At 38.1% G+C, this 16652-nt stretch overlaps 1 protein-coding gene across 1 annotated transcript; it reads left to right on the top strand.

Moving 5' to 3' along the window:
• The first annotated feature begins 2367 nt into the window (after positions 1 to 2367).
• Positions 2368 to 15773, top strand: LOC128228447 (spermatogenesis-associated protein 48-like). Its single transcript, XM_052939797.1, has 9 exons — positions 2368 to 3012; positions 3566 to 3630; positions 4009 to 4100; positions 4891 to 5001; positions 5357 to 5384; positions 5638 to 5705; positions 6128 to 6277; positions 6765 to 6878; positions 12890 to 15773. The coding sequence occupies exons 1-9, from the start codon at positions 2481 to 2483 to the stop codon at positions 13029 to 13031; spliced, it is 1302 nt and encodes a 433-aa protein (XP_052795757.1). The 5' UTR covers positions 2368 to 2480; the 3' UTR covers positions 13032 to 15773.
• The last annotated feature ends 879 nt before the right edge of the window (positions 15774 to 16652 follow it).

The following is a 16652-nucleotide window of genomic DNA, read 5'->3' as shown; positions in this document are numbered from 1 at the left end:
CCCACCGTGAATCCCATTGTAGGGAAACTTCAGTCTCACTGAGGTGGCATATCTCTCAGCGCAACTCACGTCGCAAGTGCAATACCTCACTCTCCAAATTGTTAAACCATTTTGTCGACGGGCACCATTTGTAAACGACTAGCAATAAATACGGTTAGCTGATGTCGACTACATTTACTGGCATGGATTATTCCATAATCATCGCTTTATGATAAAATATTTCTCCATATCGCATCCACAACAAATGAATAAATAGAGTTCGTGAACAGTGCAATGAAGTTCGAACTTGATCGAAAACATGACATGTTACAGGCATTTTTTCCTCGCGTTTCGCTTTCGAGTCTTTGAGGTAAGCATGAAATAAAAACTGTACTAAAAATGAAAAAAGGTGTTTATGTTTTCACTCTTTGTCACCTTTTAGGTAAAGCTGAGACATATGCATTGACGTGGCATTCAATAGTACTGACAACAATGTCACACCATTATACCTATGTTTCTAGCCATGGCGGGTTCTTTGTATGCTTTGATTGATAATTGACATTCATTATACAACTGTTCTGTCAACTCAGTTTTACATCTTGTACATATGTTTATATGTTATTTTGTTTTATACACTGAATGTTCAGGATTTCATATGTGTATTTAACTGCAATTATTATACATACATTTGCCACAACTCTTGCGCGTTTTTGAGTGCTACATTTCTACTGAAGAGAGCCATTACATAGCTCACTTAGGTGGACTTAAAACATTGCATTTTTGTATGATTACTAACCCATTTAAATGCTGGTGTGCTTTTATGTGAATAGTTCTTTAAAGGGATATTGAGGTTTATAGAAAAATGTTTGTGAGCTAGATAGGTCCATAAAACAAACAAGGTACAGTTCACGAGTACTGTCATAGTGGCAAGACGGTAATTAATTACCTTTAATTCGAACGTATCACTTTACGGTCATTTCCGTAAATGTTTTGGCAACCAAACTGTTTTCGCAGAATAGGATGATTATTTCAAAATAAAGTATCGATTTCTTTCGGGATTAATTTATGAACATTTTTAACACTGCATAAGCAGTCCGTCTTAAAATAATACGAAATGAAAACCAATAAGGGAGGGAGGTTATTTTCACAATACACATTTATTATTTTTATTGGTTAACTTAAAATAACTTTATATAGAACCCTTTCGATACACGCGTTCAAAGGCGCTTTACAACGAAATAAACGGATAACTTATTACAGGCAATATCAATAAAAATAAGACACCTATAAAACAATCAATATACGACATACTAAAATACGAAAAGCAATCAAACAAATATAAAATGTGATATTGAACTAGTCGTTAAAACATTAACATATATGAAATTGAAAGGACTTTCCGGGATTTAGCCCCCCCCCCCCCCCGTCCGACTTCCACACCCCTCTCCACCCACCAATAACTTCGGCATACAAGTCACGACCAAAATGAAGTATTAAATATCGGCGTACACACCCTCGCACATACTCTTTTGTATGTAAGGTACGAACCCTACCCTCCTTTATCTCTACACTTTGAAACGAGTTATGTGGAAGTAGTATTTGAGACTTCTTCATAGCCACCACCAATTCCTCCGACTTCCCCACGCATCTCAAACCACCAACAACTACGGCACACAGACCACCTCGCAGACTCTATTGTATGTAAAGTATGATCCCTACCATCCATTACCTCCACACTTTGAAATTAAGTATCGGTAAGGAGTATTTGAGACTTCTTTGTAGCCACCACCCCCAACTACTCCGACTCCCCCACCCCTCTCCAACCACCAAGTAATACAGCATACAACCCACTAAAACAGAATGCAGTTTTAAAGCCCCGGCGTACGAACCTCCTCGCATACTCTTCTTCTGTATGAACTTATGTAAATGAAAAGGGGTCCCGGGTTTTAGTCACCACGACCCCCACCCCTCCTCCGACTTCTCCACCCCTCTCCAACCTCCAACAATTAACTCCTCGCATACTCTTCTTTTGTATGAACTTATGTAAATGAAAGGCTGTCCCAGGTTTTAGTCACCACGACCCCCACCCCCACCCCTCCCCCGACTTCACTACCCCTCTCCAACCTCCAACAATTACGGCATACAACATTCGAACACAATAAAGTATTAAATCCGGGCGTATAAAAGAAAACGATATATACCTATGAAAATGAAAGGGGAGTTCGGTATTTACCAGAATTCGGCATTCGGTAATTCCACCGCCCCCAATCAGTTAAGAACTTCCGCTAATTGGATAGCGCACCTGTTCTCGGCAATTACGGAAACATCCTTATATGGAAGTTTCCGCCACGTATCTCTGGGTAACCAGGAAGTTTACACTAGTTCGGAAACATGGCGAACTGAGAAGGAAAGTCAATATTTTAGACTTCGTTCTACTTCATTTCTAGTCCAGTTTTCAAGGATTTCTTATCTGCTGCAAAGTTAATTGATATATTTTCACCATGACTGAGGTGTTTTCTGCTGGGACAGTACTGTCAGACTCAAATTTCAAAACTAGACCCCATTTCAGTAATTATTTGTACACAGATGCAAATGCAGGTGGCCATGCTGTCAATCAGATTGAGGAGAAGCGACGCATTAGGCACATGAAATTTCCATCGTTAAGGGGGAGATGCGATGTCGACTCGTTTCAGGCAGATTTGAAAAACCCTGGATACAAACAATGGAATGATAACGGTGATTTCAGAGCTGAGGCGCCTTACAGAGATTATGACAATATCGTAGATCCAGTGTCAGGATTTGTAAGCGCAGGAGGGGATGTTGACCGTAACACAGGGCATCAAAAAATAAAGTCACTGGTACAGTTGAATACCACTCCACAAGCATCAGTTCCAAAATCGAGAGATTCGGACAGGAAATCTGAACGGGCTGCACCGCCAGAACTGAGGCGATCAGAAACTTGGGAGCCTGGAGCACCTTCAAAATGGAATAGTAGAAAAACATCAGACATTTGGATCAGATCCCAGCTTGGTGGTAAGAAACATGTATAAACAATATTTACATTACCTTAGTCTTTAGAGAAAAACTGTCGTTTCATTTGCATAAATGGGTCAATTGATATTTGAAACATCTTACACATGCATGTGTCTGGTTTTGAGTAAATTAATTTATGTTACATAAACTGTTTACTGTTAATTCTGAAGTAGTTAAATTGTACTCTGACTCACTGTATTAACAAATCTTTTATCTTTGTCAATGTCAAAAGATAATCTACAGAAACTGATGTGTGGCGCTATTGTTAATTAGCTCTGAGATAAATAATATTACAAAAATTATGTTTTGGTGAAAACCAGTGCAGTGTTTTAAAAACATTTTTTGTTAACAGTCATATATTAATAATATATGACTGTTCACAATAAATAATAATTATAATTATGTCTATGATAATAGAAATATAGATACATGTACTATATATTTTGTTTGTAACACAACACTGAATGAAAAACTTCATACATAAAGTAAAAAGTGGCATTTTAGAAAAGTATTCATTATTGTACTTAAGAACATTTCTGTTCATCTTCCATAGGTTGGACAAGTGCACACGACACAAGGAAGCCACCACCAGAGGTACAAGATATGAGGAGAGCAAAAGTGAGTAATTCAATCTAGTAACTTTAAGTGAAATAAAATAAATAGAAATCAAGGTCTCAATGCAAGATTAAAATTTAATCTTCTATATATGAAATTCAGTGCTGTGACCTCTAAATTATAAAATTGTCAAACAATTTCAGAAACTTGCTCATTATGTATTTAGATATATAGTTTATAAGAGAAATGCGATGAATATAAATGTTTAGACATAATTTTTCTCATCATCTGTATGACCTTGACAAAAAACAGGTTTTGGAGAACATTAACTGTTATCATTGGGAAAACATTTAGTTAAAATCTAAATGGACAGATGGGTAGGTTATAAATAAACACTAAATAACATGTTGGACATTGACGCCAATGTATTGTCTATTTCAGTCAATGTTTGTGCAAAAGCCACCATCGGAGCAGAGCAGGGAAGGGCGAGACCATCTTGCCATGCAGTATCAGTACAGCACCTCAACACAAAAGTAGGGGGATCTTGTAGTAGTGGTACTGCACCCACTACCGTAGTTATTGAAATCATACACAGCAAGACTTAGGAAGAAGGATGATCTTTTTATAGTAACACTGCTCCCACTACCCTTGTAAACGCAATTATATATACACAGCAAAACTTAGGAAGATGATGATCTTGTCATAATAATACTGCACCCACTACCCTTGCTAATGAAATTATTCACAGCAAGTGTGGAGCACAAGTAATGTATAATTTGAATTGCGAGGGTCGGGTGTAGTAACTGTTTTGTACCATATTGTCAAGCATACCATGAAACAAAGAGAGCACTCTGTTATAGGATACAACTTTGTACACTGTGTATAATCCATTTAAGTCAGCTTTTGCTTAATTTTAAAAATGTTGATTCTCAATGCTTGTAATTACTTTGTTCCATGATGAACCATTTATCACATCCACAATCAACAAATTCTTATAACAAGTTTAATCTTAAATAAGTTTCACTACAATGTCCATTCAAAGATTGGAATATAGTTCACCTTTGTGAACATCAAAAGTGAATATTTCAATTGTCAATTTAGGCAACGACATTGAAATAACAAATGGAATATCAGATGCTAAGGACTTATGTCAGTATAATGTCACTTGTCCCTTTTAAGAGGTCCAGGACATAATGTTGTCCTAAACAACGGGCCTTTACTTTCATTTTTTCAAATATTTCATGTCAAGAGGCTTAAAAAGCTGCCTCGGCAAAATGAAAGATAATTATTATAAAAATCATATCATGCACCTTATTACTCTAGATCATTTGAGGAGGTACCGTGGGACGTGATGCTTCCCCCTAAACAGTGGGCCCCAACCTCCACCCTTGAACAGAGGCCCGATATGATCTCCCAGACTTACACCCTACACAGGTGGGTGATAGGAACATTTATGATGAGCGGTCACCATTTTATTTATTTGTTACTTTCATAAATCAGCAATTTTGAAAGCACAGCAAATATTTAGAGCCCTGGTTTTGTGATTTAGAAACTGAGAATTGAAACATGCATATACTATTGTATTTTATTTAATAACTTATTTATTGTCATAGTCAGTTATAAAATATGAGGTTTGGCTAAAATCTATCATTTCAAGGGTTGCCTAAAATATATCAGACTAATTTAACATTGTTGGCAGTCAATCACATGTCGTTTAGATCCTTTATTTTATAACATGATATCAATACTTTATCTCATGTTAGTTGAAAGATTTTAACTTTTCTTGCAGATATGACCCTGCAGCAAATGAGTGGCAGGTAGGAGTTTTTGCTTCATTTGTTACATAGTATATAATGTGCAATGAAAATGGCAAATTTTACTGCACAAAACTAATCCCAGGTTCATATACAATTAGATTTTTTTGGCAAATCAGGAATTGTTGTGTAGGAAAAATGGATATTACTATGTATTTCAGTATGTTAATATTTTATTTTGTAATTTATCAACCTTAAATGAATTTGCATGACTGTAAATAATAAACTTTTATAATGGGTTGCTTTTACTCTCCAGAATGCTGGAAGATCCTGGGATCGGTTCCAGAAGAGAAATGCTTACTACAAAAGTGCACCCATTGTCTTGTATGATTTTTTATATTAGTTTCAACATAACTGCAAATAGCAGATAACGTATACCATACAAGATATTTATCACCATGAAAAGAAACAGATTTTAGAATGCTTGGTGACAATTTATAATTTTGGTATCTTCAAAGCGTTATTGCTTGCTGATAACTTGTAGAAAATGAATAAATGACCAAAAATACACTATGGATGAAATCCGAAGCAGAATGACTTATTTTGCATTTCTTAAGGCCAATCAAGCTTGTTTTGTAGTTATTTCTTGGTATACTTTTAAGGAATTCATTTATTTACACTCACCTAGAACCCTTTCAAATGACACAAAAATAATATACGTTCACCTGGCATCAGAACTGCACATATGGTACTAGATTTTGGTCATTGGATACATTCACTATTCAGATTGTTTCTCTATCTACCAGCTGCAGCCAGCCACCGAGGAAGCAGCACATTCCAGGGTATGGTGGAGCCGTGGGGGCAGAAAATCTGGACGAGCTCGATAATGCAGACATCAAGTTCCAGCCGTTCTCTGTGAAGCGTGTCAACATTCCTCGATACAGTGATACCTCACAGTATGTTACAAATAATTTATTTCCTTTAAATGTCAAGTTATTCTCGTAGCCTGACCAACATCTTCGACATGGTCAGTGCTGTTGTGCAAAATTTTGAATCGTGGCCATAACTTTAAAAAACATTTGGTTAACATTATGTTCACAAGTTGTCAGAGACTATGTGAACATGTATAGCAAGGACCACAGCTCTGGCTTTAAAAATGATTGTTGAGTTATGTCCCTTATTTTACTGAAAAAAAGAAAGAATAGTTTTTACTTTGTGGCGCTCTATTTTTTATGAAAACATGCTTTAGCTAATGGTGGATGGTGATATAAGTGGTTCCAGTTATGAACTCCGGCCAAAAATGGGCTCAGACTCGAACAAAGAAATATTTTTCTTGCCGTGTAAATATCAGATAAAATATATGTTTGCAACTCAAAAAACAGCTGATTACCATTATGTTGATATTGGCTTTGGCAATCACACTAAAAAGCATTTGATTTTCAGCAAACCTAACATCCCCGGCTACCAAGGCTGTACCCTATACAGAGGCCAGTACGCTCCAGCCCACAGTCACCCTGCCCCACCCAACAGCCAGGCCACAACACAGCTTGTTCACAAGTAAGTGTACCAACATGGCATGTGTGTAAGTTAATCAGTGTAACAAAATGGCTGACTTGTCTGTAAGTCTACGTGTAGCAAAACATTTGGCTTCTGTGTAAGTCAGTTTAGCAACAAGGCTTAGGAGTAAATCATTGTAGCAACAAGGCTTAGGAGTAAATCAGTGTAGCAACAAGGGTTAGGAGTAAATCAGTGTAGCAACAAGGCTTAGGAGTAAGAGGGTGAACCAACAAGGCTTAGGAGATAGTCAGTGTAGCAACAAGGTTTAGCAGTAAGTCAGTGTAGCAACAAGGCTTAGGAGTAAGTCAGTGTAGCAACAAGGCTTAGGAGATAGTCAGTGTTGCAACAAGGCTTAGCAGTAAGTCAGTGTAGCAACAAGGCTTAGGAGTAAGTCAGTGTTGCAACAAGGCTTAGGAGTAAGTCAGTGTTGCAACAAGGCTTAGGAGTAAGTCAGTGTTGCAACAAGGCTTAGGAGTAAGTCAGTGTAGCAACAAGGCTTAGGAGTAAGTCAGTGTAGCAACAAGGCTTAGGAGTAAGTCAGTGTAGCAACAAGGCTTAGGAGATAGTCAGTGTTGCAACAAGGCTTAGCAGTAAGTCAGTGTAGCAACAAGGCTTAGCAGTAAGTCAGTGTAGCAACAAGGCTTAGGAGTAAGTCAGTGTTGCAACAAGGCTTAGGAGTAAATCAGTGTAGCAACAAGGGTTAGGAGTAAATCAGTGTAGCAACAAGGCTTAGGAGTAAGAGGGTGAACCAACAAGGCTTAGGAGATAGTCAGTGTAGCAACAAGGCTTAGGAGTAAGTCAGTGTAGCAACAAGGCTTAGGAGTAAGTCAGTGTAGCAACAAGGCTTAGGAGATAGTCAGTGTTGCAACAAGGCTTAGCAGTAAGTCAGTGTAGCAACAAGGCTTAGGAGTAAGTCAGTGTAGCAACAAGGCTTAGGAGTAAATCAGTGTTGCAACAAGGCTTAGGAGTAAGTCAGTGTTGCAACAAGGCTTAGGAGTAAGTCAGTGTAGCAACAAGGCTTAGGAGTAAGTCAGTGTAGCAACAAGGCTTAGGAGTAAGTCAGTGTAGCAACAAGGCTTAGGAGATAGTCAGTGTTGCAACAAGGCTTAGCAGTAAGTCAGTGTAGCAACAAGGCTTACCAGTAAGTCAGTGTAGCAACAAGGCTTAGCAGTAAGTCAGTGTTGTAACAAGGCTTAGCAGTAAGTCAGTGTTGCAACAAGGCTTAGGAGTTAGTCAGTGTTGCAACAAGGCTTAGCAGTTAGTCAGTGTAGCAACAAGGCTTAGGAGTTAGTCAGTGTTGCAACAAGGCTTAGGAGATAGTCAGTGTTGCAACAAGGCTTAGGAGATAGTCAGTGTTGCAACAAGGCTTAGGAGTTAGTCAGTGTTGCAACAAGGCTTAGGAGATAGTCAGTGTTGCAACAAGGCTTAGGAGATAGTCAGTGTAGCAACAAGGCTTAGCAGTTAGTCAGTGTTGCAACAAGGCTTAGGAGATAGTCAGTGTTGCAACAAGGCTTAGCAGTTAGTCAGTGTTGCAACAAGGCTTAGGAGTTAGTCAGTGTTGCAACAAGGCTTAGCAGTTAGTCAGTGTAGCAACAAGGCTTAGCAGTTAGTCAGTGTAGCAACAAGGCTTAGGAGTAAGTCAGTGTAGCAACAAGGCTTAGGAGATAGTCAGTGTTGCAACAAGGCTTAGGAGATAGTCAGTGTTGCAACAAGGCTTAGGAGATAGTCAGTGTTGCAACAAGGCTTAGGAGATAGTCAGTGTAGCAACAAGGCTTAGGAGTTAGTCAGTGTTGCAACAAGGCTTAGGAGATAGTCAGTGTTGCAACAAGGCTTAGCAGTTAGTCAGTGTTGCAACAAGGCTTAGGAGTTAGTCAGTGTTGCAACAAGGCTTAGCAGTTAGTCAGTGTAGCAACAAGGCTTAGCAGTTAGTCAGTGTAGCAACAAGGCTTAGGAGTAAGTCAGTGTAGCAACAAGGCTTAGGAGATAGTCAGTGTTGCAACAAGGCTTAGCAGTAAGTCAGTGTAGCAACAAGGCTGAGCAGTAAGTCAGTGTAGCAACAAGGCTTAGCAGTAAGTCAGTGTTGTAACAAGGCTTAGCAGTTAGTCAGTGTTGCAACAAGGCTTAGCAGTAAGTCAGTGTAGCAACAATTCTTAGGAGTTAGTCAGTGTAGCAACAAGGCTTAGCAGTAAGTCAGTGTAGCAACAAGGCTTAGGAGTAAGTCAGTGTAGCAACCTGGGGTATCGGTTAGTCAATGTTGCAACAAGGCTTAGCAGTTAGTCAGTGTTGCAACAAGGCTTAGCCGTAAGTCAGTGTAGCAACAAGGCTTAGGAGTAAGTCAGTGTAGCAACAAGGCTTAGGAGTTAGTCAGTGTTGCAACAAGGCTTAGGAGTTAGTCAGTGTTGCAACAAGGCTTAGGAGTTAGTCAGTGTAGCAACCTGTGGTATTGGTTAGTCATTGTAGCAACCTGGGGTATCGGTTAGTCAGTGTAGCAACCTGGGGCATGGGTTAGTCAGTGTAGCAACCTGGGGTATGGGTTAGTCAGTGTAGCAACCTGGGGTATGGGTTAGTCAGTGTTGCAACCTGGGGCATGAGTTAGTCAGTGAAGCAACCTGGGGTATCGGTTAGTCAGTGTAGCAACAAAGCTTAGGAGTAAGTCAGTGTAGCAACAAGGCTTAGGTGAACGTCAGTGTAGCAACCTGGGGTATAGGTTAGTCAGTGTAATAACCTGGGGTATGGGTTAGTCAGTGTAGCAACCTCAGGCATGGGTAAGTCAGTGTAGCAACCTTGGGCATGGGTTAGTCAGTGTAGCAACCTGGTGTATGGGTTAGTCAGTGTAGCAACAAAGCTTAAGGGTATGTCAGTGTAGCAACAAAGCTTAGAAGTAAGTCAGTGTAGCAACAAGACTTAGGAGTAAGTCAGTGTAGCAACAAGGCTTAGGAGAAAGTCAGTGTAGCAACCTAGGTATGAATTAGTCAGTGAAGCAACAAGGCTTAGGAGTAAGTCAGTGTAGCAACAAGGCTTAGGAGTAAGTCAGTGTAGCAACAAGGCTTAGGAGAAAGTCAGTGTAGCAACCTAGGTATGATTTAGTCAGTGAAGCAACAAGGCTTAGGTGTAAGTCAGTGTAGGAACAAGGCCTAGGAGTAAGTCAGTGTAGCAACAAGGCTTAGGAGTAAGTCAGTGTAGCAACAAGGCTTAGGAGAAAGTCAGTGTAGCAACCTAGGTATGATTTAGTCAGTGAAGCAACAAGGCTTAGGAGTAAGTCAGTGTAGCAACAAGGCTTAGGAGTAAGTCAGTGTAGCAACAAGGCTTAGGAGTAAGTCAGTGTAGCAACAAGGCTTAGGTGAACTTCAGTGTAGCAACCTGGGTATTGGTTAGTCAGTGTAATAACCTGGGGTATGGGTTAGTCAGTGTAGCAACCTCAGGCATGGGTAAGTCAGTGTAGCGACCTTGGGCATGGGTAAGTCAGTGTAGCAACCTGGTGTATGCGTTAGTAAGTGTAGCAACAAAGCTTAAGAGTATGTCAGTGTGGCAACAAAGCTTAGAAGTAAGTCAGTGTAGCAACAAGACTTAGGAGTAAGTCAGTGTAGCAACAAGGCTTAGGAGAAAGTCACTGTAGCAACCTAGGTATGATTTAGTCAGTGAAGCAACAAGGCTTAGGAGTAAGTCAGTGTAGCAACAAGTCTTAGGAGTAAGTGAGTGTAGCAACAAGGCTTAGGAGTAAGTAAGTGTAGCAACCTGGAGCATGGGTTAGTCAGTGTAGCAACCTGGAGTATGGGTTAGTCAGTGTTACAACCTGGGTCATGGGTTAGTCAGTGTAGCAACCTGGGGTATGGGTTAGTCAGTGTAGCAACCTGGGGTATGGGTTAGTCAGTGTAGCAACCTGGGGTATGGGTTAGTCAGTGTAGCAACCTGGGGCATGGGTTAGTCAGTGTAGCAACTTGGTGTATGAGTTAGTCAGTGTAGCAACCTGGGGCATGGGTTAGTCAGTGTAGCAACATGGTGTATGGGTTAGTCAGTGTAGCAACATGGGTATGGGTTAGTCAGTGTAGCAACCTGGGTTATGGGTTAGTCAGTGTAGCAACTTGGTGTATGGGTTAGTCAGTGTAGCAACCTGGGTTATGGGTTAGTCAGTGTAGCAACTTGGTGTATGGGTTAGTCAGTGTAGCAACTTGGTGTATGGGTTAGTCAGTGTAGCAACATGGCTTAGGAGTTAGTCAGTGTAGCAACCTGGGTTATGGGTTAGTCAGTGTAGCAACTTGGGTATGGGTTAGTCAGTGTAGCAACCTGGGTTATGGGTTAGTCAGTGTAGCAACATGGGTATGGGTTAGTCAGTGTAGCAACCTGGGTTATGGGTTAGTCAGTGTAGCAACTTGGTGTATGGGTTAGTCAGTGTAGCAACATGGCTTAGGAGTTAGTCAGTGTAGCAACCTGGGGCATGGGTTAGTCAGTGTAGCAACATGGTGTATGGGTTAGTCAGTGTAGCAACATGGGTATGGGTTAGTCAGTGTAGCGACCTGGGTTATGGGTTAGTCAGTGTAGCAACTTGGTGTATGGGTTAGTCAGTGTAGCAACCTGGGTTATGGGTTAGTCAGTGTAGCAACCTGGGTTATGGGTTAGTCAGTGTAGCAACATGGCTTAGGAGTTAGTCAGTGTAGCAACCTGGGTTATGGGTTAGTCAGTGTAGCAACCTGGGTTATGGGTTAGTCAGTGTAGCAACCTGGGTTATGGGTTAGTCAGTGTAGCAACCTGGGTTATGGGTTAGTCAGTGTAGCAACCTGGGTTATGAGTTAGTCAGTGTAGCAACCTGGGTTATGGGTTAGTCAGTGTAGCAACTTGGTGTATGGGTTAGTCAGTGTAGCAACCTGGGTTATGGGTTAGTCAGTGTAGCAACCTGGGTTATGGGTTAGTCAGTGTAGCAACCTGGGTTATGGGTTAGTCAGTGTAGCAACCTGGCTTAGGAGTTAGTCAGTGTAGCAACCTGGGTTATGGGTTAGTCAGTGAAGCAACATGGCTTAGGAGTTAGTCAGTGTAGCAACCTGGGTTATGGGTTAGTCAGTGTAGCAACCTGGGTTATGGGTTAGTCTGTGTAGCAACCTGGGTTATGGGTTAGTCAGTGTAGCAACCTGGGTTATGGGTTAGTCAGTGTAGCAACCTGGGTTATGGGTTAGTCAGTGTAGCAACTTGGTGTATGGGTTAGTCAGTGTAGCAACCTGGGTTATGGGTTAGTCAGTGTAGCAACCTGGGTTATGGGTTAGTCAGTGTAGCAACATGGCTTAGGAGTTAGTCAGTGTAGCAACCTGGGTTATGGGTTAGTCAGTGTAGCAACTTGGTGTATGGGTTAGTCAGTGAAGCAACATGGCTTAGGAGTTAGTCAGTGTAGCAACCTGGGTTATGGGTTAGTCAGTGTAGCAACTTGGTGTATGGGTTAGTCAGTGAAGCAACATGGCTTAGGAGTTAGTCAGTGTAGCAACATGGCTTATAAAAGTCACTGAAATACCTTGGCTGGTTCATGACTTAGTCAGCATAGAAACATCACTTGTTCATGGATAAGTCTGTGTCACACCATGACTGATCCATGGGTAAGTCTGTGTCACAACATGACTTAATTGTTAAGGAGTAAGTCTGTGTCACAACATGACTGCTTCATGAGTCAGTCAGTGTCACAACATAACTGGTTCATGAGTAAGTCTGTGTCACATCATGGCTGGTTCATGAGTAAGTTTGTGTCACAACATGACTGCTTCATGAGTAAGTCAGTGTCACAACATAACTGGTTCATGAGAAACTCTGTGTCACACCATGGCTGTTTCATGAGTAAGTCTGTGTCACAACATGACTGGTTCATGAGCAAATCAGGGTGTTGCTTTTCTTGTTTATGTGTTAGTCTGTGTTACAACATGGCTGGTTCATGAGTAAGTCTGTGTCGCAACATAACAATTTTAACAAAACAGCTTAAATTTACAAGTAATCATTTACATGTATGTATTGTTTATTCTTTTTGAATTTTTCAGAGAGAAGCCAGTTGACTCAGCCACCCTGGCAAGCCACAAACGGGAATCCAAGATGTCCAAGATGGTGACCCTCGTTCCTCCGTGTAATCCTTTCAACCAGATTAACAAGCTTGAAGAAGTGATAGCAAACAAGGTGGATTAGTCTTGTCATGTGTAGTGGACTACATATATGTGTATGTGTATGTACTATGTGTACATCATTTGAACATCAGGACATTTACGTTAGGATGATTGTGTCATCACGGGGTATTGACATGTCTTATCAATAAGTGAATGATGAATGATGGTTAGTGTTCTTGAACGGAGGATTAAATTTAGTTAGATTTAATGAAATCTTTTGTTTCAAATATGGTTAGTGACTTGATGAAGGATGAGTTCAATAATATAAATGTTTACTAGTATGCATAACTTTCATAAACATGATAGACTGATTCTTATGTAGCTTGTTTAGTGTGACTTTTATCTATTAACAATCGTTAACAAATAATGCAATAAGCTTGTTGATAAGACATGTCCACTGAATGATTGTTTACTTCCATTTTGTCTGTTCATTCACTGCAGCGAGAGGGTATAATTGTTGTTTCGGAGAATGTTTTCTAAGCATAATGTTCAGTATTACTATTATAAAGTTTTTCTTTTACAATTATTTTACTTTGAAGATGATTGGTGATGTGCAAGGCTATGCTAGCTCAGTATTGTATAAAATCAGCATTACATTGTGTCAGAGAGGTTTGAATATTTATACATTTTGTACATCAATTAATTGATCAATTATCCAAATGAATCTAACAGTATTCTAAAGCAGAGAGAACATATTTAAATGGAAAATGACTGTGATAATATTTTCAAATAGCTTTATTAAATGAGTTCTTGCTCAATACATGATCTTTATTAATGTATTGTTTTATATTCCATACTTAAATTTGTTGAATATTTTGTATATGAATGGTCTTGCTTTCATTAAATGTATCCATTTTTGTATCTAGAAATTCTGACCTCAGTTCATCATTTTTAAATGCATATTTCTCATAGATAATAATAGATATAAATAATTTGAAAAAAAACAACTGAAAATGAAAGTGATTTACAAGGCTATATAATCAAAAATGAAAAGCATTCATTAATTTTATAAGAGTTATTCATGTTTGATGGATATGACATTTTTATTACCATAATTCTAATAGAAGAACATTTTAATGATTGATTTAGCATGCATAATGATATTCATCAGAATTATATTTACATTTCATTAGAAGTTGAAGAATTCTTATCCAGTATTACAATATTGTTGTTGTTTTTTCTGTTGTTTCTATTTGTTACAAGTTTTGTTGTTTTTTCAATAGATAAGTTTACTTTTATATAGTTATAGTTATAATAAATTAAAATTATGTGCTTTAAATCATTTAAATGTGCCTTAACGCTGTTTTCTCTTATTCAAGTTACCACGGATGTGACTTTCACTGCCATAAATAATAGTATAGTATATAAAAAATAAGTAACGGGTATGTAAGTTCAAAATCAGTTTATTACTAAGACCACAGAACCGGATTATTATATAAAGATAATGTAATGTAACCATTTTGTGTTTGCATTCAACTATTGTCAAAAGAATTGTTTCCAAAATTCCAACCTTTCTATTGCTGTTGTGATCTTTTCGTTAAGGTTACTTGTGTTTGCAATAAGGTCCTTATCTTTGCTATGGGTTTTGTATGGTATTCTCCAGTCAAACATTGATAAAAGAATTGTGAGACCAAGACTTTGTATATCAAAGAGTAAAGTTTTATTGTTATAATGGAATGTATATTTGCAGAGTCATAATAATTAGATTTGTGAGTGGTCTAAAATTTTCGATTTTGATGTTTTAAGGAACATGCTTTTCAATTTTTCGCAACAATATTTCGAAATGTTAAAAGCAAGATTTTTAGACTGCCATGAGACATCAGGCTTTAAATATGTCACATGGTGAATAGTTTTCTTTTTTGACAGCCAACAGAGGAAAGATAAAAGTTTTATATCAGTATTACTGTTGTAAACTACTTATAAAATACAAAATGACAAAAGATATATAAAAAAGTAAATCATTCTCATTTCTGTTGTCAACTTATATTGCGGTACAAAACATATTCCAATTGCTTTTCTGTTAAATTTCAGAAAGAAAAAAATGAAATTCTCTGAAGTCATAATATTAAAACAAGTCAGAAAAAAACACAATAAAATTAGAAATAACCTTTCATTTCCTAGCAAGTTCATTTTAATTATTTATTATGACAAACTGTGATAAATGTGTGATAGGCTTTTCCAGTATATGTGTTGTTTGAAAGCAAATTTTTCATATTCATATTTAATTTACAGAACTCTCAAAAATCAAACCATTCATAAATAGTTTATTACAATTTGTTTGTGAGCGTTAACTACCAGTATTATTGTTATCAAATATTTATTTTGTTATACGTTATACAAAATATTGTGCATCTTTACAAATTTTATACCCATTTTACTGTCGAAGAGTACATTGTATATCTTGCTATTCGGTTTAGTTGTACGTTTTGATTCAGTTTTGCTAAGAATTTGTTTTTAATAAAACCTGTGATAATAAACATTTATATCTTTTAACCAGTATGAATAATTTTATCTCTTTTTTAAATGTTGTTATATTTTGCCATATTCATTAACGTCTATGCAAAACTTATTCTTTAAATATTCGATTTTCCTGAAAAGGGATGGTTATTTTCTTGTGTAAAAAAAATTTAACAAGGCTTTTTTTATCATTTGCACCTGCATATTGTGTGTGAAATATTTTCCTGCACATGTAAAGCATGCTGAAACTGCTCTTTTTACGTGTTCTTGTTACGTGTGTAATGTGAATAAACATCAAGACAACAAAGCCCTTGATCTTATTTCTTATGATATAATTGTAAACCACTCCTTTGTAAGTAAATATCTTTTTATATAATTTGGCATCATATTCTTGCAAGATATGTCCAAATTGAAAAAAGAACAAACTTCAAGACCGATTTTTAAGCCATTTTCTGTTACTGAAATTGGTCAAGAACGGTCAAAATCGATCCAGACCGGCAAATTGTCGGTTTTTAGAAGCTCTGGTCCACTAACTACTGATTTGAATTGAATATTGAATTATGTGTATGTTAGAAGACCTCAAACAATTAAAAAGAACAAAATATATGTCGTCTAAGATATTTGATTTGATATAAGCAGAATCAATGCATAATTTCCTAAAGATTAAATGTTTGACTTCATTCTACATGGAAGACACTTCGTGATTGGAAATCAAGTAACCCGATTTGACAACAATCTGGGGCAACATCTTTTCATCATCATGTATCAACATGCAAGCAGCAGACATGTTGTCAAGTTGGGGGCCCATGGTCTGGTGCTAATAAAGATCAAGACACTGGGCTGTCAACCCATGGGTTGTAGGTTTGAATAGAAAAATTCTTGCCATCTCCCTGAAGAAATTTTCAACAGTGCTATACAAATGAAATTCACATATTACAATATAAAACGAATGCTTACATGCTCTTATATTAAGCAGATCTGTGGTGCAAAGGCAAAATACCATAAGCCCATGGGTTGCAGGTTGAATTCCCAGCCACACCAATAAATTTCTAACTATCTCCTAGGATGTATGTTAATAAGGTGTCCTGTGTGAGTGTTATAAACTGGCACTCATTTAAGAATCAGGTTATTTCTAACCAGGTTTCAGTGCACTGTAACTGTAACTAAACTTGCTCTCACTCGGGCA

The sequence above is a fragment of the Mya arenaria genome, chromosome 1 (genome assembly GCF_026914265.1).
Source record: "Mya arenaria isolate MELC-2E11 chromosome 1, ASM2691426v1".
In the NCBI taxonomy this organism is placed as follows: Eukaryota; Metazoa; Mollusca; class Bivalvia; order Myida; family Myidae; genus Mya; species Mya arenaria.
Note: the sequence above shows the minus strand (reverse complement) of the source record. Positions and strands in the feature narration are given on the sequence as shown.

What these genes read in the sequence shown, in the direction of transcription:
- LOC128228447 (XM_052939797.1), top strand. Translation starts at nt 2,481, where the DNA reads ATGACTGAGGTGTTTTCTGCTGGGACAGTACTGTCAGACTCAAATTTC. An exon ending in AAGATATGAGGAGAGCAAAA is followed by an intron (nt 3,631 to 4,008) that starts GTGAGTAATTCA and finishes TGTCTATTTCAG; the next exon opens with TCAATGTTTGTGCAAAAGCC. An exon ending in TACAGCACCTCAACACAAAA is followed by an intron (nt 4,101 to 4,890) that starts GTAGGGGGATCT and finishes TTATTACTCTAG; the next exon opens with ATCATTTGAGGAGGTACCGT.